Raw genomic sequence first — 25,411 nt, 5'->3', positions numbered from 1 at the left:
AAAAAACGGTCACTTTCTCAATGAATCTTTTCTCGATTCCTTGCATCCTCCTCAAGATGCATTGGGGAAAAAGTTCTGAGGGGAGGAATCACAGAAAGACCATTTGGCACGGTAAAATGATTGTGTAAGGCCTAGATTCAATCAGAGCAAGAGTTAACCGGCCATAGTAGACACCCGCATAGCGGATGTTTTGGCGGTGTCAGAGGTGCAACTGCATTGGGAGCCATCAATTCGGGTGAGCAGCTGCTTTTGCGATCATTTTCAAGAAGATTCACCCGCCACACTACTGTTAGAAACTCAGAAAGAGAAAGTGTAGGCTATATAGAAAAACCGGCCTCACCCTACTAGAATCTGAAGTCAAATGTCTACTGTTTGCTGATGATCTGGTGCTTCTGTCACCAACCAAGGATGGCCTACATCAGCACCTAGATATTCTGCACAGATTCTGCCAGACCTGTGCCCTGACAGTAAATCTCAGTAAGACCAAAATAATGGTGTTCCAAAAAAGGTCCAGTCGCCAGGACCACAATTACAAATTCCACCTAGACACCGTTGCCCTAGAGCACACAAAAAAAACTATACATACCTTGGCCTAAACATCAGCGCCACAGGTAACTTCCACAAAGCTGTGAATCTGAGATCTGAGAGACAAGGCAAGAAGGAACATAAAATTCAACATGCCAATTAGATCTAGCTAAAAATACTTGAATCATTTATATAACCCATTGCCCTTTATGGTTGTGAGGTCTGGAGTCCGCTCTCCAACCAAGAATTCACAAAATGGGACAAACACCAAATTAAGACTCTGCATGTAGAATTCTGCAAAAAATATCCTCCGTGTAGAACACCAAATAATGCATGCAGAGCAGGACAATGCCCGCTAATGATCAAAAATCCAGAAAAGAGCTGTTAAAGTCTACAACCACTTAAAAGGTAGCGATTTCCAAAACTTCCATAACAAAGCCATCACCCACAGAGAGATGAACCTGGAGAAGAGTCCCCTAAGCAAGCTGGTCCTGGGGCTCTGTTTACAAACACAACCCACAGAGCCCCAGGACAGCAACACAACAAGACCCAACCAAATCACGAGAAAACAAAAAGATAATTCTTTCCAATGTATCAAGTAATTAAAAAAGACAGAGCAACCTAGAATGCTATTTGGCCCTAAACAGAGTACACAGTGGCAGAATACCTGACCACTGTGACTGACCCAAACCTAACGACAGCTTTGACTATGTACAGACTCAGTGAGCGTAGCCTTGCTATTGAGAAAGGCCGCCGTAGGCAGACCTGGCTCTCAAGAGAAGACAGGCTATGTGCACACTGCCCACAAAATGTGGAAACTGAGCTGCACGTCCTAACCTCCTGCCCAATGTATGACCATATTAGAGACACACATTACCCTCAGATTACACAGACCCACAAAGAATTCAAAAACAAACCAGATTTTTGATAAACTTCCATATCTACTGGGTGAAATACCACAGCATGCCATCACAGCAGCAATATTTGTGACCTGTTGCCACAAGAAAAGGTCAACCAGTGAAGAACAAACAACATTGTAAATACAACCCATATTTATGCTCATCTATTTTTCCCTTTGTACTTTAACCATTTGTACATCATTACAACACTGTATATAGACAATGACATTTGTAATGTCTTTATTATTTTGGAACTTATGTGAGTGGAATGTTCACTGTTCATTTTTATTTCACTTTTGTATTTTATCTACCGAACTTGTTTTGGCAATGTTAACATGTTTCCCATGCAAATAAAGCCCCTTGAATTGAATTGAAATAATTACGCTAGAAAAATAATTAAACGAAATGAGGATTTCGGCTAAAAAGGATCTGATTGAAAAGTGCCCTAACATTTTTGTGTGAAATGGAACTGAGCTGATTGATGCTGCTAACTGATTGGATGACAACTGTTGATGAAGCTGACACTTAAAAGTGGTCACTTGAAGCATAGCTTCTCTAATGTCTCAGGGCTCCTTGTTACAGCATGTTAGCTATTGTCATAGTGGATGGTGTGTTTGGTTGGAGTCCAGAGTCAGTCCTCCCTTTTTCTGTACAGTATACAAGCATCTTATATCACACAGCCCTGTGTATGTGTGGGAGCGTGCACGTAAGACCGACCTCTGGTCTTGTGCGTCATCGTTCCTTGACGGGCTCAGCATCGGACTCATTATGGATAGCTGTAGGGGAAGTGGATCTGTCAGTATTTTCCCCACTCACCTCCTCCAATGCTGTTCTACCCTTTTTATTTTCAGGTGCTTGGCATTTACCTAAATAACTTATGAAGATCACAGGGCTGAGCTTGCTTGCTGAGCTTGCTTGCTGAGCTTGCCTGCTGAGCTTGCCGATAAATTTAAGAGTTGTAAACTCAGGAATCCAAAAGTAGCAACACTGTCTAATAAAATACAACTTTTACAACAGAATACTTTAAAATTTCCCCCCTTTTCCTAATTTAGCCACATTGTGTTTAATGTCAATTTGATGCTGGCATGATCCTCACCACCGCAAAGGCTCAATTGATGATGACACAAACCCTGAAATGCATGGATCTTATCTTGTAAAAACAGTGCATTATAATGTGAAGCTAATTATGTCAATATGTAGAAAATTATTGGTGTCGTTTGGAAGCAAGTTGTATTTTCAAATTACGTTTGCTAAGCATGGTCTTTAATTGTCCGTTTTTTTTACATTTCTCAAGATCACACAGGTGTCATGGAGGGCAGGTAGTTTGCGCCCGGTGATGCGTTGTGCAGACAGCACGACCCTCTGGAAATCCTTGCGGTTGAGGGCAATGCAGTTGCCATACCAGGCTGTGATGCAAGCCCGACAGGATGCTCTCGATTGTGCATCTGTAAAAGTTTGTCCGTTTTTTTGCTCCTTCACCACACTGTCTGTGTGGGTCGACCATTTCAGTTTGTCTGTGATGTGTACGCCCAGGAACTTAACTTCCCACCTTCTCCACTGCTGACCCCTTGATGTGGATAGGGGGACGCTCCCTCTGCTGTTTCCTGAAGTCCACGAGCATCTCATTTGTTTTGCTGACGTTGAGTGAGAGGTTGTTTTCCTGACACCAAACTCGAGCGTCCTCATCTCCTCCCTGTTGGCTGTCTCGTCATTGTTGGTGATCAAGCCCACAACTGTTGTGTCATCTGCAAACTTGATGATTTGAGTTGGAGGCGTGCATGGCCACGCAGTCATGGGTGAACAGGGAGTACAGGAGAGGGCTGAGCACACACCCTTATGGACTGGGATAGGGAGCGATTAAATATGTCCGTAAACACACCAGCCAGCTGGTCTGCGCATGCTCTGAGGACGTGGCTAGGGATGCCGTCTGGGCCAGTAGCCTTGCTAGGGTTAACATGTTTAAATGTTTTACTCACGTCAGCCACTGAGAAGGAGAGAGGGGGGGTGCAGACTTTGTTAGCGAGCCGCGACGGTGGCACTGTATCATCCTCGAAGCGGTCAAAGAAGGTGTTTAGTTTGTCTGGAAGTGTGACTTCGGTATTCGTGACTTGGCTGTTTTTGTTTTTTTAGTCCGTGATTTCCTGTAGACCCTGCCACATACGTCTCGTGTCTGAGCCGTTAAATTGCGACTCCACCTTGTCCCTGTACAGGCATTTTGCTTGTTTGATTGCCTTGGAGGGAATAACTACACAATTTATATTCAGCCATATCGCCAGACCTCTTTCCATGGTTAAATGCGGTGGATTGCGCTTTGAGTTTTTCACGAATGCCGCCATCCTTCCAGTTTCTGGTTAGGGTAGATTTTAATAGTTAGTGGTTACGACATTGCCAATGCATATTTATAAAACGCACTCACCGAGTCAGCGTACAGATCAATGTCATTCTCTGAGGCTGATTGGAACATATTCCATTCCGGGTGATCAAAACAATCTTGGAGCGTGGCTTCCTGTTGGTCAGTCCAGCATTGAATGTTTCTCGTTACTGGTACATCCTGTTTGAGTTTCTGCCTATAAGGCACGAACAAGATTGCGTCGTGGTCAGATTTTCCAAAGGGAGGGCGGGGGAGGGCTTTGTAGGCATTGCGGAAGTTAGAGTAGCAGTGGTCGAGAGTATTAGCCCTACGTGTCGTGCAGTCAATATGCTGATAAAATGAGGTAACTTTGATCTCAAATTTGCTTTGTTAAAATCCCCAGTCACTATAAATGCAACCTCTGGGTATATCGTTTCCAGGTTACATAAAGTTGAGTGAAGTTCCTTGAGGGCCGTCTTGGTGTTCACTTGAGGGGATGTACACAGCTGTGACTATAACTGACAAGAATTCTCTTGGTAGGTAGAATAGCCAGCATTTGATTGTAAGTAATTCTAGGTGGGTGAGCATAAGGACTTGAGTTCCTGCGTGTTGTTATCATCACACCATGAGTTGTTAATCATAAAGCATACACCCCCGCCCTTCCTCTTCCCAGAGAGGTGTTTATCTCTGTCGACGCAATGCATGGAGAAGCCCGGTGGCTGGACCGATTCCGGCAACATATCCCGAGAGAGCCATGTTTTTGTGAAACAGAGAATGTTAGTCTCTGTCTCTCTGGAAGGCAACCCTTGCTCAAATCTCCTCTACAGAGTAGTATATTCAGGAGCAGTGAGCGATGTGCCGTTAAGGTAGCCCTACCAAAAGACCGCTCCTTCTGCGTCGCTGTTTTTTTCAGTCAGCTGATGGGATTAGATCCATTGTCCTGGGTGGTGGTCCGAAGAGAGGATCTGCTTCGGGAAAGTCGTATTCCTGGTTTTAATGTTGGTAACTTGACGTTGTTCTTATATCCAATAGTTCTTCCTGGGCTGAAAGGAATAAGACTTAAGATTTCCTGGGGTAAAAATGTAAGAAATAATACATTAAAAAAACGAAATACTGCAGTTTCCTAAGAACGCGAAGCAAGGCGACCATCTCTGTCGGCGTAATCGTATTCCCAGCTATTAGGTCAGTTAGACAGGTAGACCTTTAAATTAAGGTGGCTTTGGGGTAACTCCTTGCCTTGCCACAATAATGGCTATCAGTTAATAGTTTTGCATATTGAGTCCTGCAACTATCAAAATCAAACATACAAAGAAAGAGAAGAATTGTGAAAGCAGCTGTGGCTTTGGGGGTAAGGCCTAGATTCAATTAGATGCGGGTGTCGGCTAGCACGGATCTGATACAATCTAGCCCTAAGTACCTATCTTGCAACATAGTTCAACTTCGGAACGATGAACCGTTGTCATAATGGAGAAAAACAAATTAACAGTTTGTGGGTTGACTTGTTTGGAATGAGTAAGAACTAAGATTACTCATGGTGGCGATTTTATATTCTAATTAAATCATTTTAAAGTGGCTATAGGACCAAAATTCTCCATCAATTAGCCATAACATGACTAATTATAAGCAAATTCAACCGCGGGCAAAATAACCCGCTGGTATATTAAGAGTAGTCTGAATGCTGAGCAGTCACAGTCCTGATGAGGCTGTGCAACATGCCTTCTCATTTTATCCGCTCTCATGCTGGAACAGATAATCAGAATCAAGGAAGGGAAGCAGAGTAAGAGAGAGGGTAGAAGGAGGGGGGGGGTAAAGAGACAGATTGAGAAAGGCGGAGAGTTCAAGATGCCAGAGCCTACAACCAGTATCCATTAGGGAGAGATGGGAGAGGTATAAAGATGCCCTGCTGTGAGTCCCAGAGTGTCTGGAGGTGAGTGTGAAGGAGTGAGATAGACAGAGGAGAGGGCCCATGTAATGGAGTTGTCAGCACCCGAGCCAATCCCTCCTAGGCTTCCATGAACACATGGGAGACCGACACGGAGCTTAATAGCCAGGGCTGCCACCTCTCCTGTGACATCTTGTTATACCAATGGAGATTATCAGGACCGCTTTGGGTGGGAGACTTGGTCATGTAGCAGGGAGGAAGGGGGCTGTGTGTGTTAGCTTAAAGATGGGAGGGGCTAAACAGAAAATTACTTTCCATCCATCCTCTTGTCCATTGTAAATTGTCTTAAGAGAGCCATGTCTGAGAACAATTGGGATTCCCAGTTATGCATTTCGATCACTGCAAGGCGCCAGGCCTGAGACGTGTGCAGTATGGGTGTTTAGCTTGGGTTATGACTGCCTGTTTAATACCATTGCAAATTGACCTCTCGCAGTTTACCCTGTAGAAATGTAGTACATTAGAGTGAGTCACGGTTGAAGTAGAGAATGTTCCTGGAGTACTTGGACAATTCCATGTGTCTCAGTTTAAATGTCCTCTCCCACAGAAACACTTCTCAATAAACACAAACTTAACGATCTCGTTTCACACAGGGACCAATTCAGACTTATTCAGCCTTTTCTTACATCCCATTCTTACACTCTTCTCAGTAGTTGGTATTCAGCCATTATGCAGGTGCGTAACGGGTTTTGCCGCCATGGTCCCCTTGCGCATGCTGAATAAACTGCTGGCCAACAGATTATTTAGTGGAGTTTTCATTCATTAGGGTTTTCAGGACATTTATCAAAAGCCAACCCTTTAAACTTTAATTTTCTCAACAGACTCACTCGAATATACGGAGAGAATAGTTCAGAATATTTGGGATCAATGAAGGAAAGCCAAATAAATACACACACATTCATCTCCTTTTCAGTACCAATTGGTATATTACAAAAATATAGAAGGGGTGTGAATACTTTTGCAATTCACTGTATGTGGATGCATGTGGCATTCCCGACAACTTTGAGAAGCGAGGCTCTATTCAATCCGCATCGTGGAACTTCTCCTTTACAGTGTGATTGAAGTTTGAAGCAATGTTCCTGCTTTAGCAGACACTGCATTCACAGTAAATACTGCATATGTCGGCTCAATCGGAAATTACCTTTACATTTCTATCGTGGAATCTGTAAGCAGCTTTACAGATTGAATATTGCACCGGTTGTTCACACACATATCTGGTTAGTGTTTATTGGCTTATTTCACTGTAGAGCCTCAAGCCCTGCTCATTATACCTTATCCAACCTTTCTGTTCCAACACCCACACATGTGATGACATCACCTGGTTTCAATTATATTTCTAGAAACAATATCTCTCATCACTCAATACCTAGGTTTACCTCCACTGTATTCACATCCTACCATACCTTTGTCTGTACATTATACCTTGAAGCTATTTCATCGCCCCAGAAACCTCCTTTTACTCTCTGTTCCAGACGTTCTAGACAACCAATTCTCATAGCTTTTAGCTGTACCCTTATCCTACTCCTCCTCTGTTCCTCTGGTGATGTAGAGGTGAATCCAGGCCCTGCAGTGCCTAGCTCCACTCCTATTCCCCAGGCGCTCTCTTTTGATGACTTCTGTAACCGTAATAGCCTTGGTTTCATGCATGTTAACATTAGAAGCCTCCTCCCTAAGTTTGTTCTATTCACTGCTTTAGCACACTCTGCCAACCCGGATGTTCTAGCCATGTCTGAATCCTGGCTTAGGAAGACCACCAAAAATTCTGAAATGTTCACCCCTAACTACAACATTTTCAGACAAGATAGAACGGCCAAAGGGGGCGGTGTTACAATCTACTGCAAAGATAGCCTGCAGAGTTCTGTCCTACTATCCAAGTCTGTACCACCAAAAATTGAACGTCTACTTTTAAAAATCCACCTCTCTAAAAACAAGTCTATAACCGTTGCCGCCTGCCCCCCCCCCCCCATCTATCTTCAGAGCTCGTGCTGCTAGGCGACCTAAACTGGAACATAAACACCCCAGCCATCCTACAATCTAAGCTTGATGCCCTCAATCTCACACAAATGATCAATGAACCTACCATGTACCACCCCAAAGCCGTAAACATGGGTACACTCATATCATCCTAACCAACTTGCCCTCTTGTTAGTATAATTTAATTATGACAATGTGCTTTCATCAATTGAAAGCCCTTAATCTATTTTATGAGAATTTGTAAGATTTCTTGTTTGCATAAAATAGATGCAGACCAGTCTTTAAATAATAGGTAATATAATTTATTCTCGGAGCGCGCTACCACTTAAACACATGCATGAGTTTATATACAGATCAGGATGTCATTTCACAGCCTTAACCGAATCCCCTCCTCTCGACCGGGACAAAGTAAGGTGAAAGGTTCATTCTAACTTACTAACACACTCCCAGATAACTTTTTACCCCTCAACATTATCGATCACCACTGAACTGACAGTTTTAATTAACAGAAACCCTAGGAATGCACTCACTGCCTTATCTAAAAACCCCAGAGCTAAGTTTCAGTTGGGTCAACCATAGGCTAACGACCTTATGTGTTTACACAGTCCACAACCCATTTGTTCCTGCCTAGTTGGAATGGTGTTCATTAACATTTTATTAATCCTTGTCCTGTCACACAATTTCTTCTTATGAACTCATTGTCTATTACTTATACAACAGAGTATAAGTTTACCTAGATACAATTCTATTTAAAATGGGGATATTGTTTATTCATTGATCCATAATAAATCCATAATAAATTCAACATCTCTAAATACACCTCTGCTGTTTTCAACCAAGATCTCAGCGATCACTGCATCATTGCCTGCATCCGGGTCAGTGGTCAAACAACCTCCACTCATCACTGTCAAATGCTCCCTGAAACACTTCAGCGAGCAGGCCTTTCTAATCGACCTGGCCGGGGTATCCTGGAAGGATATTGATCTCATCCCGTCAGTAGAGGATGCCTGGTTATTTTTTTTAAATAAGCATGCCCCATTCAAGAAATTTAGAACCAGGAACAGATATAGCCCTTGGTTCTCCCCAGACCTGACTGAACACAAAAACATCCTATGGCGTTCTGCATTCGCATCGAACAGCCCCCGTGAAATGCAGCTTTTCAGGGAAGCTAGAAACCAATATACACAGGCAGTTAGAAAACCCAAGGCTAGCTTTTTCAAGCAGAAATTTGCTTCCTGCAACACTAACTCAAAAAAGTTAAGGGACACTGTAAAGTCTATGGAGAATAAGAACACCTCCTCCCAGCTGCCCACTGTACTGAAGATTGTGTTTCCTGTCACCACTGATAAATCCACTATAATTGAGAATTTCAATAAGCATTTTTCTACGGCTGGCCATGCTTTCCACCTGGCTACCCCTACCACGGTCAACAGCACTGCACCCCCCACAGCAACTCGCCCAAGCCTTCCCCATTTCTCCTTCTCCCAAATCCAGTCAGCTGATGTTCTGAGAAAGCTGCAAAATCTGGACCCCTACAAATCAACCGGGCTAGACAATCTGGACCCTTTCTTCCAAAAATGATCTGCCGAATTGTTGCCACCCCTATTACTAGCCTGTTCAACCTCTTTCGTGTCGTCAGATTCCCAAAGATTGGAAAGCAGCTGTGGTCATCCACCTCTTCAAAGTGGGGGACACTCTTGACCCAAACTGCTACAGACCTATATCTATCCTACCATGCCTTTCTAAGGTCTTCGAAAGCCAAGTCAACAAACAGATTACCGACCATTCGAATCCCACCATACCTTCTACGCTATGCAATCTGGTTTCAGAGCTGGTCATGAGTACACCTCAGCCATGCTCAAAGGTCCTAAACGATATCTTAACCGCCATCGATAAGAAACGATCCTGTGCAGCCGTATTCATTGACCTGGGCAAGGCTTTCGACTCTGTCAATCACCACATCCTCATCGGCAGACTCGACAGCCTTGGTTTCTCAAATGATTGCCTCGCCTGGTTCACAAACTACTTCTCTGATAGAGATCAGTGTGTCAAATCGGAGGGTCTGTTGTCCGGGCCTCTGGCAGTCTCTACGGGGTTCAATTCTTGGACCGACTCTCTTCTCTGTATACATCAATGATGTCGCTCTTGCTGCTGGTGGGTCTCTGATCCACCTCTACGTAGACGACACCATTCTGTATACTTCTGACCCTTCTTTGGGCACTGTGCTAACAACCCTCCAGGCGAGCTTCAATGCAATACAACTCTCCTTCCGTGGCCTCCAATTGCTCTTAAATACAAGTAAAACTAAATGCATCTTCAAACGATCGCTGCCTGCACCTGCCCGCCTGTCCAACATCACTACTCTGGACGGCTCTGACTTAGAATACGTGGACAACTACAAATACCTACGTGTCTGGTAAGACTGTACTCTCCTTTCAGACTCACATCAAACATCTCCAATCCAAAGTTAAATCTAGAATTGGCTTCCTATTTCGCAAAACAAAGCATCCTTCACTCATGCTGCCAAACATTCCCTTGTAAAACTGACCATCCTACCAATCCTCGACTTCAGGGATGTCATTTACAAAATAGCCACCAATACCCTACTCAATAAATTGGATGCAGTCTATCACAGTGCAATCCGTTCTGTCACCAAAGCCCCATATACTACCCACCACAGCGACCTGTACGCTCTCGTTGGCTGGCCCTCGCTTCATACTCGTCGCCAAACCCACTGGCTCCAGGTCATCTACAAGACCCTGCTAGGTAAAGTCCCCCCTTATCTCAGCTCGCTGGTCACCATAGCAGCACGCACCTGTAGTACGCACTCCAGCAGGTTTATCTCTGGTCACCCCCAAAACCAATTCTTCCTTTGGACGCCTCTCCTTCCAGTTCGCTGCTGCCAATGACTGGAACAAACTACATAAATCTCTGAAACTGGAAACACTTCTCCCTCACTAGCTTTAAGCACCAGCTGTCAGAGCAGCTCACAGATTACTGCACCTGTATATAGCCCACCTATAATTTAGCCCAAACAACTACCTCTCCCCCTCCTGTATTTATTTTGCTCCTTTGCACCCCATTATTTTCCTCTTTACTTTGCACATTCTCCCACTGCAAATCAACCATTCCAGTGTTTTACTTGCTATATTGTATTTACTTTACCGTCATGGCCTTTTTTTTGCCCTCACCTCACTTGCTCACATTGTATATAGACTTTATGTATTTTTCTACATTATTGACTGTATGTTTGTTTTCCTCCATGTGTTGAACTGCTTTGCTTTATCTTGGCCAGGTCGCAATTGTAAATGAGAACATGTTCTCAACTTGCCGACCTGGTTAAGTAAAGGTGAAATAAAAAATATAAATCTAATCTCTCATTGGCTAGAATGGTCCCACCTGATCTCACCTGCCTTCAATCATTGATGACATTTATTTACATTGTTAGAGCATTCACTCAGTTATCTTGTCAATATAGATAATATGCCTATAATCTTGCTAATCAGCGTGGCGTGTGCTAATGAACGCTAGGTTGTCTGGCTGACTCCCCGACAGTCCGGCATTTATGAGATCTGATTACATTCTGCCCAATTATTTATGCTCCTTAAATACTGATGCGACTGGGAGGAATTACAGAGAATCAGCACAACTGATGTAACATTTTGATTAAATCCAACAGGTAAAATTCATTATATGGTTAAAATGCATTGTACTGTAAGACTTGTCGTATGTATCCTAAGTCTTCATGATTTCACAATGCTCCTGACTGAATAAGTTTTTTTTTTCTCAGTCTGTTGAAAAATGTCTGCATTGAAATACATGCTGCACTTAGAGCAGTGTAAAAGCAATACATTGTTATGGAACCATATGCAGTTAACCATTTCAAAAAGGTCAACCCTTCATATCTTGTGATGACTAGACTTTCCATAGCTGGCCCAGTGAAACAGTCCCATGAAGGGTACTCCCACTCTCAGCTATCCAATGACTTGATCCAACGGTCCTTTTATGGCCTCTGGAGCTGCAGAGATGGATGCAATGGCTCCAGAATCAATTAACAAGAAAGCCTGGAAGCTAACCTCATGCTGCTCCATTTAATTGTGATTTGACTCTTTTAGCCCAGTGATTTAAGATGATACGCTTTTCCCCCTCCAAATCCATCAGCTATAAATTAGTCGAAGCAAAGTAAAAAAAATAATAATTGTGTTTCGCAACACGGGGCCAATTTCATTTGGGGAAGACGTTGCGATTGAGTCATGCTTCCGATGTATAATTTCTAAATGACCAAAAACAATCCCTGGTTAATGTATTTTAGCTCAGTGGCTAACTGCTAATACGGTGAAATGGTTGTTCAATGAGTGGATGTGTTTTATTCATCTCGCTCGTTAGTGGGAGCGAATCCAGATGAGACTATTACTGGCTGAACTCAAAACACAGGCCCATTATGCCAAGTAGAGTGAATGACTGAAAAGTAGGGATGTTAGAATGAGGCACGTGTGTTGGAATCGAGAGAGAGAAAAACACAAGGGCAAAACTTCCAGTTTAGAATAATCATAATTAGTTCTAGCGTACAAAAGACTCTGTAGCCTACAGCAATGCCGAGTCTGGTTATACAGTGTTTTGGCAACGTCATCAATATGAATCTACACAGAGATTTGTTAATGGCTTAACGGCTTCTAAGCTACAGTGTTCCTGTGTACTGCGTAGCAGAACAAATCCAAAATGAGCCTAATTTCACAGTAATGCCTCGTTACCACACACTCACGTAATAAACATCCAAACTAGCTCAACTATGGCTATAAACTTCAATACATGACGATGACAGCAGCTGTCCATATTTGGAAATCCAGGGATGATCCAACCCGATCTCATAACACTTATCTGGAGTGAGTTGCCTCTTTTACAGTAAGTTACAAGTGTTTATTTTGTTACTTATCTCCTTTTATGTGGTAATGCTATTGCCAAACAAACTTGAGCTGGTTAAAAGCGGTTGCTCCCTTGACTCCCATTGAGTTCTATGTCTTCCCTCAGCTACTGCAGGGTGTCTCCTGGTGAACGGAGCCTGAGGCTGATCCTGGGGCGCTGGTGGTGGTACAGGAGTCACTGGAGCCGTATTTAGTCTGCAGGGAGCGGCCCACGTAGCTCCAGTACTCCCTCCGGATGGTGTCCTTCTCACGGGCCAGGAGCTCACAGAGCTGGAGAGAGAGAGGGTTATGGATATAGCAGGATTAAAGGGTTGAAGGTGCAAAGGACGAGAGATGGACAAGAGATCTATTTAAACAGAGCAGAAATATTAAAGGAATAATTGATATTGTGCTGGGTGAAACCAGATATCGTTCACTTTAATGCAAATACAATTTTTTTTAAAGCCAAATCAAAATATTTCTTTTTGCATAGTCTTGCAACCCAAGGGTTTGGAACTTTGGGCTGATTTGCTAACACTTGCTTGTTCGCTTATGTGCAAATCAAATGATCTATTACTACAGCTAACATAGCCATGGTAGAAGTACTGGTAGTGAAGTAGTTGGCTAGTGGCTTCTCAACATACCTTTTACACTTCTCACGGATGCACTAGCGTTGCGAAACATCAATTTTCTAAGTAAATAAAGAGGAAAACTAAGAGAATCTCATTTTCAACAACCAATTGAATGAAATCCCTTCCTGCTGCATGCATTTCTGAGTAGTGGAGACTCAAATATGCAGAGCTCCTGTAGTGCCTTTTCTGACAGACAACACCCATGTTCATGATTATAAGCATAGACACGTTTTAATTGTGTTATTTTTTTTACAGTTGAAAACAGCAATTTTTTTTTAAAAATAAAACACTTCCCAAGAAACCTAATTAACTCCGACAGACAGCCTAGCATTTAGTTGCCGAAAATAGAGGCAACATACAATCTGTCACTCACACTGCCAGGGAGATTGTCATTGGAGACTTGGAATAACATGCAAGAGATCCGGTGCAATAGGATAAAGCGTTTTCAAATCAGACTTGTTGAATAATTCAGACTGATTTTCCTTGTTCCTCAGCCTTGAACTCTTTGTGCGAGGGCTGCTCTACACTGATTGACTCTCAGTCAATGTTTTACACTCGAGGTAAACAAAGGAAGGAGACGTCTCGGCTATGGTAGAAGACAAAATTTCCATTCTCTGCACATTGTTGCCAAGTTCTTCAGCATCTACACCAGTTTCCCAGTGCATTCCTGAGGGGATCCCCAATATGAAATGTGCACATTTCTGTTTGTGCCGAGCGCTAGAACATTTCTTTCAACTCATCAAAGCCTGGTGTTTAGTTTAATCAAGCGTGTTACTGGTGGGCTAAAATAAAATAAGTGCATTCCCTTCGCATCCTCCAGGAAATGACTTTCAGCTGAGACTTTCAAAGTCTAAAGACTTTCAGCTGAGTGCACAATCCCACTTCTGCCACCATATTTTCTAAATTAGTTTAAAGCAGTATAATCCCAACTCTAGAGTAATACCAAATAAGATAGTGCCCATTTTCCCATACATTTGGTCCATGTGCTGAACTATCCTTTGAAGTGGGAGAAGTCCCCATGTTGAACTCTTTTAAAAATCAGATAGGTCCCCATGCTGAATGATCCCTTTAAGTCTAGTAGGAAAATGTGCTAAACTAGCCCAGATAGGTCCTAGTGCTGCTCACCTCCAGAGCCTTACTGAGGACATCCTCGTGGTGTTCCAAGGTGTTCTCCAGAAAGTCCTCGTAGATGTCCACCAGGAAGCCCAACAAGTAGGGCGAGCAGTGGGTCTCCTTAAGCTCCAGAATCTGCTCCAGGAGACCCGGGTGGGATGACAGGCCCAGGTCCTGTAGAATCCTGGGCGTGGGGGATAGTGGGGAGAGAGGGGTGTGAAAAGCTTTGACCAACTCTGCAAAAGCAGTATTACTATTCAGAGCTCCTAAACCATGTCGGGAACCAGGTGGTCAAGCCACATGTGGCTCTTCAACCTCCCCTTGCACCTCCCTACAGTAGACCTATGTTATCTGGTTATGCTCCATGCCATAGGCTGTAGACATGTTAATTTAGCTGACAATAAATGCTTAAGTGCAGTGCCATTTTTTTATAGTAAGAAGAATAGAATGTATCTTAGCTGAATAAAATAGAACGTTCTTTCTCCCCTTATGGAGTAAGTCCGCATATGAAGTGGCTGTGTTTCGCATAAGTGATTATTTGAAACAAGTCCTATATGCTATATTTAGAGTTTAGACACCATTAGTTGAGAACGATAAACTGTAGAAATCAAAACATATTGGCTGAATGGTATGACTGTAGGCTATTGATGATTTGAGAAAGTAGCAAAAGTGTGCGCTCCATTCCTTGCCTCAGGCCACACAGCTCTTCTCTCATCGAGTGATCATATTTTCAACCGCCATCAAGACTCAATTTAATCTTGTCTTTACTAATACGTAAACATAAAAAATAAACGTTTATTTTATTTTTAATTTTAGTAATGGGCCATTATGAAATGGGCAGGGACAGAGGAAATTCATGTAATTTGTACGCACTCAAATAGCGAATGGAGGCCGTGCGCTTTCCCGCGGGACCGTTTTGTAGACTACTTCGGTGTTATAGCGGAGCATGCATGTGCTTTAGAAATAAATATAAAGCACACTTAATTTACGCCACTGCATCAACCACGGCTCGAGGTGCATTGTCTCGCTGTCAGACGGGTGATATTCAGCCCAAACTCTGTATGCTATGGGCTCTCTAAACTTGTTCCTGCACCTATCTATTGCTTACATTTTGGAAACCAAGCATCATCTGTTCGGTAACATCAACAGTAACATTTTTTTCCACAATTAAACATATTCCACTAAACAGTTGACAGCCAGTCGGTGCGTTCGAGAAAGGAATCAAGGAGATGGAAACACATGGTGAGATTCTGTATATCTAAAGGTAAATGTCATCCAATTAACTTAAAACATTTTTAAAAAGTGCCCTATTACTAGGCTATTCAAAATCAAATTCACTAATTGTAGGCCAACTGTCAGCTGCCCTGCACAATCAGTGAACCGACAGCATCTCCTATAGGGCTTTACGTTCTCTCCCATGGACTCATGGATATACATTTTGGAGCTTAAATCCACTATGCATAATACAGTTCAAAGGCGATTACTTGAATTTGTTTAATTTTAGAGTATAGGCTAGACCAGTGGTTCCCAAACTTTTTAGTCCCGTACCCCATCAAACATTGAACCTCAAGCTGCGTACCCCCCCCATCTAGCACCAGGGTCAGCGCACTCTCAAATGTTTTTTTTTGCCATCATTGTAAGCCTGCCACACACACACACTATACGATACATGTATTAAACATAAGAATGAGTGTGAGTTTGTCACTTCCCACGAGCCGGGTTGTGACAAAGAGCTCTTATAGGACCTGGGCACAAAAAATAATAATCAGTTACTTTGCTCTTTACGTAACCATCTTACATATAGAACCTTATTTGTTCATCAAAAATGGTGAATAACTCACCACAGGTTAATGAGAAGGGTGTGCTTGAAAGGATGCACATAACTCTGCAATGTTGGGTTGTATTGGACTGTGTTAAAAATAAATTTTCCACCGTCTGTGCCTGTATTTAGTTTTTATGCTAGTGAGGGCTGAGAATCCACTCTCACCTAGGTAGGTGGTTGCAAAGGGCATCAGTGTTTTAACAGCGTGATTTGCCAAGGCAGGATACTGAGCGCAGCCCAATCCAGAAATCTGGCAGTGGTTTATGATTAAAAAGATTACAGAACCGCTTGTTGCAACTTCGATGACTCTTGTTCAGATATCGGTAAGTGGACTGGAGGAAGGTCCTGTAGACAGAGAAGAGCTCCAACTTCTTAAATCATATAATTTTGTCCCGCACATTGAATATAGTTGCAGAGTCCCTGTAAGATTCCTAGATTCAGATCATTCAGATGAGAAAAAACGTCACCCAGATAGGCCATTCGTGTGAGAAACTCGTCATCATGCAAATGGTCAGACAAGTGAAAATTGTGGTCAGTAAAGAAAACTTCAAGCTCGTCTCTCAATGTAAAAAAAAAGTGTCAATACTTTCCCCCTTGATAACAAGCACACCATATCGTTGCATAGTGCAGAAAATACACGAGTTCAGGGGCCTTGCTTAAACAAAGTTAACTATTTTCACTGTAGTATCCAAAACATCTTTCAAGCGGTCATGCATTCCCTTGGCACCATAAATGTAACGGACATATACCAGGAGCTGTGCCAGGCCCATCCAGCTGTAAGGCATAGAATTCACTGGCTTGTATGCAAGCAGTAATTGTTTCAAAACATCTCCTGCCATGTCACTGATGCTTCGTGAAACAGTGTTGTTTGATAAAGGCATTGTCTGTATAGTTTTTTGGGCCTTTTCCCCCAACATTGTCCCAGCCATATCCGTGGCAGCAGGAAGAATTAAGTCCTCCACAATAGTATGGGGCTTTGTTATACAAATAATCTAATATAAAGCGTTACTAGCAGACCAAAGCTCTGGTTAAACCGGATGCCCTCAGATAACTCTGGGCCCAGTGTCCTCAGTCAAGTCTAGAGCCTGTGTGCAATAACATGATTATCCGAAGGACACACAGCTGCCATCACGCAAATGTACTCCCCTGTAAAACTACAAAGAGCAGCCTGCAACACTAACGAGCTTAGAAGTGCCAAGCTATCTCACTGACATTGACCCTTGCATGCACTCCTGCAAAGATAGAAAACACCTGGGCCTAAAGCAGACATTACCAGTCCCTAAATCCACGTATCCTTGACACACATACATCTCATGAAGCACTGTACACTCACACTCTACCCCCCTACTGGTCGGGTGCCAAGAGCAAAGGACTTTGCTGTGCACCAATGGGGCCCGCTCTGGCTAGAGCAAGGCCTGCCTCCAACTCTTCAGGACCAGTCAGAAGACCAACACGACAAGACTCCACCTACATTATTCTGTGTATACATTCTGCTGTAAACTCTGGCTGAGCAGGCTAATTATTCTGACTCTTCACAGGGTCACATTCCTTAGGTCCGTGCACGATGTAGAACAAGATATCTTTGACCAATAAACTGCATTTTTGATACACCTGATTCCACTCTGTCCAGCGTCGTTGATTTGCATTCCCTCTCCAGTATGAAACACTAACAGCTTGCCTGTCCTAGCCAAGGTAGCTCACCATATAAGACGCTTCTAGCCCCTTCTTATTAAAAATGGTCTGTGGCTTTTATACGTCGTACTACTCGAAATTAGTCTTAATTTTCGCTCAAAAAACTCCCATGGCTTTTTTTTTCTCCAAATGGGCATGATTTGTTTCTAAATGTCTGCACATGAGTGAAGGTTTCATCGAGTTGTGAGACCGTGTTTTATGTGCGAAAGTACTGTACCTGAGGAAAGACACTACTCCCAATAGAAAAGTGAACCCCAAATCAATGCAGTTCTCATCATATTTGCGCCTCTTCGATGATTCAACATCCCTCTGTTGTTCAGTGCTTTCCCGGGTAAGGGGGCAGTAGCTCTTCGGCTGCATCAGATTCACAACGGTCAGTGTCCATGAACCGGCTAACAACAAACGTATAATTACGGAGGCTAGCATTGGATGTGCATGTGGAAGCAGAACAACGTGTGTTGTCGACAGGTGCAGGTGTAGTACTGCTGGTAGTAGCAGTACTACCAGTAGAGCTGGTATGTGCCTCTATGGAGACCTGATGTTAGTTAGCAAGTCGTGGAATTTTACTGTGGTCATGACTTATGTGGGCAGTAATACTTCACTGAAACAGCCCTTATCCGAGATGGGCGACGTTACAATATACAGGACAATACGTGTTAAAACCTCATCTTACTTTTAATTTATTCTGTTTTTAAACACTTTAGTTAAAGCAGTATAATAAATATTGATTAATCAACCCGTTTGCATTACAATACATGCATCTGTGTTTCATTATAGAATTTCTTGTGGGGCTTGATATGGGATTTTCAATTAATCACTGCAGCATTTTTTTTTCTCAATAAAGTAGCTATCAGCAAAGTCAGTGCTAGTGGGTTGGTGGGGGGAGACAAGTCTTCACTTAAAATCTTTTTTTTGGAGGGGGGGTGCAGTGGGATTATTTAAAATACACTTTGAAGAGGTAGGGTTTCAGAATATTTGGGAAGATGGGCAGCCTATAAAATAGCGTGTGCCTCTGATAGGCCTATACACAATTCACTACATAGGCATCTCGGTCACAGACAATTTTCTGTCATGCCACTGAATTGTTATCTTCTCCTGTCCTAGACCCTAGGCTATTTTCCTATCCAGTCCCAATCCCACTGAAACCCCAAATCCTGACTCTTATCTTGCTTGAAAATTCCTAACTTTCTTCTGTAATCCATAGGTTACATTATCAAAGCACATCTCTCGCCTATACATCATGTCAAAATAGAAGTCTAACATTTCTCATTTCTCGTACTTGCTGCCCACATGAGCGCTTCGGTAGAGAACGTGTGATCCACATACGGTACGAGCGTAGATATTGATATTTATTTTTCAGGAGTTAGTCCCAGTTAGGATACCTTGATATTTAAACCTACTTCCATTCTTCGTTTGACCGTTATTCAAGAACTGATCTGCTATCTGTATAAACATCTCGATTTGGCCAAAATATAGGAGATATTCTGTCATTCTTTGAACGAGGTTATCCATCAAGCTTAGAAACTTTGGACATTTGACTTTTGTTTGACTGCCGTTCAAATATGTATGATTCGACAACGCTATACTCGGGTGCGCTCGGTGTCGAGATGGCTTACTGCTGAAATGCCTTGAATTTGTGAACCGTCTGTTTGGCAATTCACATCATTCCTGATCAAACAGTTACTCTATCATTACTAAATATCAGTTTAATTTGCTATGAAATCTTCACATAGTGCCGCAGCCAAGCCAACAAGGTGGTGCCGCGCCCATCTATTTGGGGAGAACCCTGGCATAGTGGCCATATCTTGGTTTTAAACACTTTAAATGGGCACTTCCGATTTTTTGCGATATTTCCCGGGATTCTCATGATAAATATGAATTATTCCCGGTATTGAAACTTGATAGATTTTGGAGAAAATAAATAATCCCCATTACACAGGTTGGGGTGTAGGTTGAGCATAGCTTGAATGTTGGTATGGGCAGTTCCTCTTGCTGCTCCATAGGCAAGTACCATGATGTTGTAGTGGATGCGAGCGTCAACTGGAAGCCATTGGAGTGTGCGGAGGAGCGAGGGTGACATGGGAGAACTTGGGAAGGTTGAACACTAGGCTGTGGTGTTCTGGATAAATTGCAGGGGTTTGATCGCATGAGCGGGGAACGCAGCCAACAGCCAGTTGCAGTAGTCCAGACGGGAGATGACAAGTGCCTGGATTAGGACCTGTGCCACTTCCTGTGTGAAATAGGGTCGTACTCTACAGATGTTGTGTAGAGCAAGAACCTGCAGGAGCGAGTCCTTGCTTTGAGATTTGCAGAGAATGACAGGGTGTTGTCCAGACTGTTTTTCCAAATCAAAAAGTAACATCACTCCTGTAGCACATTTACTGTATGTTCACGAGATTTATTCTCTACACCTTCACCAGACAGCCGCTCTGTGTCCACTGCTCTGTGAACCTGAACGTCAGATTTCATGGTAATTTGATCTGACTGCTATCCGTGGTGCTGAATATAAGATATTGCCGCTATTGGCTTGAAAAGGCTCACATTTCTTGTGCGGCTCTCAACACTTTTTTGGTGACTTCTGACATCTGCTGGTGGAAGATAGAAACTGCATGGCAAATGTGTTATTACCCATAACGTTGTAGACTCAGAAAGTAAGTAGGATTTAATTCCCTCAATGAATCCTATGACGCTTACCCTTTTAAATAGTTCCACACACTTTCATTGTGGGGAGCCTTCTTAATCTGTTTGAGACTGTACCTTAAAAAAGACAAAAGGAGAACACATTTATCACATATTTGTTTGATATAGCACACTGGTGAACTGTGCCCAATCCAGAAACAAGACCTACCGCATTTTCAAAAACAATCCCTAACCACGGATATCCAAAAGGGTTTGATAGCTTTAATGCCGGTTAAACTCCTACCAAGCCTATCAGAGGGCAAGGTGGAGTTACAATCATGCTGCTCATACCCATCTCATCCTTTTAGATATATGGAGTGGGTAGGGGCTTGGAGGTTGAAGTGCCAAGTGGGCAGCGGCTAGGAGGTTGTTTCTGGACCAAGCCTTTCCCATTTTCATTTTCTGGGGCTGACATGAGATACGGCTTGTAAGGAGAGCAGGTACGTACTGCACTTCTCTGTTGAGTATGGCTGGGTCTGAGTAGCCTGTCGTGTGGGAGATGATGTAGTGCCGCTGGTTCCATGCCGAGTTGTTCCTCACATCTTCCTCCAATAACTGCTCCACATACTCCAGCTCACTGTCCCAGAGCTTGTACTCCTAGAAAATATGACACTTTAGTACTGACACACAAATTAACTTAGTACAGACACACTGTCCCACAGCTTGTACTTCTGGAGTATACTTATTTAGTACTGACATACAAACACCATTGTCCTTGCTATTGTCTATTCCAATGGCATGTGTCCATTCAGATTTGTGATTAATATTCATCGCACAAAGGATTTTCTTGTTCAGATATCACCATTCATTCTGATATCATATTTTTGATCCATCCACTACTAGATACTTTCCAAGACAATACATTGATTCAATCACACAACTGTATTAAAATAAAACTGCACAGTGATACTGCACAGGGCGGCAGCGTAGCCTAGTGGTTAGAGCGTTGGACTACTAACCGGAAGGTTGAGAGTTCAAACCCCCGAGCTGACAAGGTACAAATCTGTCGTTCTGCCCCTGAACAGGCAGTTAACCCACTGTTCCCAGGCCGTCATTGAAAATAAGAATATGTTCTTAACTGACTTGCCTGGTTAAATAAAAGGTTTAAAAAAAATAAAAATAAAATAAAAAATGCAGTCCATTTCAGAGAGCTAGTGTTTGGTGGCAGAATTCAAATGGGACTTCATTTACACAGACCTGCAAAAATAAATTGGTAATTTTGATTGTGAATGTTTAAGAGTCCCTAACCCAAACTGGGCTTAACCAGAGACACTCTGCAGAACAACACTTCTTGCTCAAGAAGCACCGTTAAGACCATGGACCCAGAAGAGCCAAGGTGCAAGCAAAGGTTCAGCTAGGTCCAGGACAACGATTTTAAGTCTCAGGGCAGGAGATGTCACTTGCACGATGGCCGCTACTAGCGCACACACAGATAACTAGCTAACAATTCACCATTGGTTACAAAAGAAGTCTGGTTGTTGAGGCTCATACCTTGATGACCCACTGTCTGTGTTGCCAGGCATGGTAGTTCTTAGCGTCCTGACTTAAGATCTCTGCAATGAACTCCAGTTCATCTGAGGGGTCGTTCAGCCACTCCACCACCATTCGTCTATGGTGCCTAGGATACGGAGCAGACGGTTAAGTCTTTGCAGAACCGAAGAAAAAAAATAAGAACTTTATTGTCCAACTTGCAGAGAACGGAAATGTGTCTTTATGCTCACAACCCAATGTTGGAGACAAACAGCCTGATGTTGTCATCCAGTCACATTTGTTAATTTCTTTAACAGTATAGTACACAATATTTGACATAAATTAGGTTCTTAAAGGCCCATAGAGTTTAGTCTGCTTCATCGAAAATCAACTATGGTCGTGACACTGGATTGGCAAAGCTCACCAGACTTGGTAATTTTTGGGCTGGTCCTCGATGATGGCTGTGATGTACCTCATCTCCTCTCTTAGGTCCTTCTCCAGGGCCTGCAGTAACACTCGCCGGTAGTGCCTTCACATACACAAAATGGAGAGAGGAAAAGTTTACCCTTTCTGTATGATTTCATTTTCAAAAGAGGGGAAATAAGAAAAATAATTGGTTTTCCACTGTTCTGTTCATAAATCATAAATCATAATAACACCTGCTTACCATACAGTGTAATTTGCAGCATTCAGCTCAATGGCTTCAGCTGTCAGCAAGAATGCCCGGTCACTTTTTTCATCATTCTTCAGTAAAGCTCGGAAATAGTCATACACATCTGTGACTATTGGAGACAAATGTAACATGTTTGGTTACGTGTGAAATGTAAAGTTTCTGATGCAAAGTGAAATAATTTAAAGTGACTTCAGAGATACAGTTGAAGTTCACATAAACAAGTTAATGACTCCAACCTAAGTGTTTCAAACGCTCCACAAATTTCTTGTTAACAAACTATAGTTTTGGCAAGTCGGTTAGGACATCTACGTTGTGCATGACAAGTCATTTTTCCAACAATTGTTCAGACAGATTATTTCACTGTATCACAATTCGTGGGTCAGAATTTACATACACTAAGTTGACTATGCCGTTAAAAAGCTTGGAAAATTCCAGAAAAGTGTGTCATGGTTTTAGAAGCTTCTGATAGGCTATAATTGACATCATTTGAGTCAATTGGATGTGTACCTGTGGATGGATTTCAAGGCCTACCTTTAAAGTCAGTGCCTCTTTGCTTGACATCATGGGAAAATCAAAAGAAATAAGCCAAGACCTCAGAAAACAAATTGGAGACCTCCGCAAGTCTGGTTCATCATTGGGAGCAATTTCCAAACACCTGAAAGTACCGCGTTCATTTGTACAAACAATAGTACATAAGTATAATCGCCATGGGACCACACAGCCGTCACACCGCTCAGGAAGGAGCGGAGTTCTGTCTCCAAGAGATTAATGTACTTTGGTGCAATAAGTGCAAATGAATCCCAGAATAACAGCAAAGGACCTTGTGAAGATCCTGGAGGAAATGGATACAGAAGTATCTATATCCACAGTAAAAATGAGTCCTATATCGACATTACCTGAAAGACCGCTCAGCAAGGAAGAAGCCACTGCTCCAAAATCACAATAAAAAAGCCAGACTACGGTTTGCAACTGCACACGGGGACAAAGATCATTCTTTTGAGAGAAATGTCCTCTGGTCTGATGAAACAAAAATAGAACTGTTTGGCCACAATGACCATTGTTATGTTTGGAGGAAAAAGGGAGAGGCTTGCAAGCTGAAGAACACCATCCCAACCGTGAAGCACAGGGGTGGCAGCATCATGCTGTGGGGGTGCTTTGCTGCAGGAGGGAGTGGTGCACTTCACAAAATGGATGGCATCAAGAGGGGATTTTTTTTGCATATAATGAAGCAAGTCAAAGCTTGATTGCAAATGGGTCTTCCAAATGGACAATGACCCCAAGCATACTTCCAAAGTTGTGGTAAAATGGCTTAAGGACAACAAAGTCAAGGTATTGAGTGGCCATCACAAAGCCCTGACCTCAACCCTACAGAACATTTGTGGGCAGAACTGAAATAGCGTGTGTGAGCAAGCAGGCCTTACAAACCTGACTCAGTTACACCAGCTCTGCCAGGAGGAATGGGCCAAAATTCACCCAACTTATTGTGGGAAGCTTGTGGAAGACTACCCAAAATGTTTGACCCAAGTTAAACAATTTAAAGGCAATGCTATCAAATACTAATTGGGTGTATATGTAAACTTCTGTCCCACTGGGAATGTGATGAAATAAATAAAAGCTTAAATAAATCTCTACTATCATTCTGACATTCTTAAAATAAAGTGTTGATCCTAACTGACCTAAGACAGATAATTTTTACGATTAAATGGGATTGTTTAAAACTTAGTTTAAATGTATTTGGCTAAGGTGTATATAAACTTCCAAATTCAACTGTATTTGGTAGGCTAAATGCATGACATTGACAACATAAAACAATATGGATGGCTGGTTATAAATGATATGCCAAGTTTAATTTCTTACACTTGTCAGAGTAGGCAATCTTCACAACAGGATTGGGACCATCATCTTGAGGAACAGGCTCTAAATCAGCCCATTCTTTCCTGTCTCTGTACACGAGGGCAAGAGAGGGAAGGTGAAGATGGAGACATTAGCGAATGGGGCAACTGTTCAGTCTCGTCCAATGCGCCTACCTCAATTGACGTGAATTTCAGGTATCACTTTTAAATCAATTAAAGATAGAAAACAAGAATACCTAGCTAATTGTAAACTTACTATCAAGTATAGATCAAGGCGAGCAATAGCTAACGTTAATTAACGAACTCACACCGGCTAGTGAAGTGGGGGGAATTGGCGTATTGCAACACAGAGAACAATATTTTACTTCACGGACTCGTCATACTCGTCTAGATACTGGTTCAGCTAGCTACACTACTTAACGCTAGCCTAACTAGCTAGCTTAGCCTACCTGTAAAACACATAACGCAACTGGTCTTCATAGCCAATCTCCTCTTCCTCGCTTCTCTCCTCCTGAAATTCTGAGGAAACATTTGAAGTTTCTTCAATACCTGACATTCTGTAATAAGCTGGTCTTTCGGTCGCAAGCGGAATAAGAGCTGCCTTATTTGCAAGGTCGGTCTTCTGTGTTATTGCACTCATTGACGTCATTTCCTGTTTTGTGCAACTCTATTTAATCGTAAAGGAGCAGTGTACTGGAGCACGTATGCTCCGTGTAGGGGCTGATAAAAATGTATATAAAGGAACGTTTTTAAATATTTAGCGTTAATGTCCGCAGTCTTTCATCTCATTCTCGAATAAATAGCCTTACGAATTGATTAATATGTGTGCGTTTCGTTAGTATGCACACAGGTTTACCAAAGAGCATATTACATTTGGCACGAACATGTA

At 42.6% G+C, this 25,411-nt stretch overlaps 1 protein-coding gene across 1 annotated transcript; it reads right to left on the bottom strand.

Annotated features, from left to right (window-relative positions):
* Positions 1-12,219: 12,219 nt before the first annotated feature.
* LOC124011313 (protein farnesyltransferase/geranylgeranyltransferase type-1 subunit alpha-like) lies at positions 12,220-25,179 on the bottom strand. Its single transcript, XM_046324552.1, has 9 exons — positions 24,972-25,179; positions 24,527-24,612; positions 22,664-22,778; positions 22,421-22,525; positions 22,018-22,144; positions 20,975-21,123; positions 20,542-20,604; positions 14,346-14,517; positions 12,220-12,879 (listed from the first exon to the last, which is right to left on the bottom strand). Exons 1-9 carry the CDS (start codon positions 25,169-25,171, stop codon positions 12,712-12,714), a joined length of 1,185 nt encoding a protein of 394 aa, XP_046180508.1. The 5' UTR covers positions 25,172-25,179; the 3' UTR covers positions 12,220-12,711.
* Positions 25,180-25,411: the final 232 nt, after the last annotated feature.

Source organism: Oncorhynchus gorbuscha, linkage group LG23 (genome assembly GCF_021184085.1).
Source record: "Oncorhynchus gorbuscha isolate QuinsamMale2020 ecotype Even-year linkage group LG23, OgorEven_v1.0, whole genome shotgun sequence".
Lineage (NCBI taxonomy): Eukaryota > Metazoa > Chordata > Actinopteri > Salmoniformes > Salmonidae > Oncorhynchus > Oncorhynchus gorbuscha.
The sequence above is the reverse complement of the archived record's forward strand: the minus strand, read 5'-3'. Positions and strand labels throughout refer to the sequence as shown.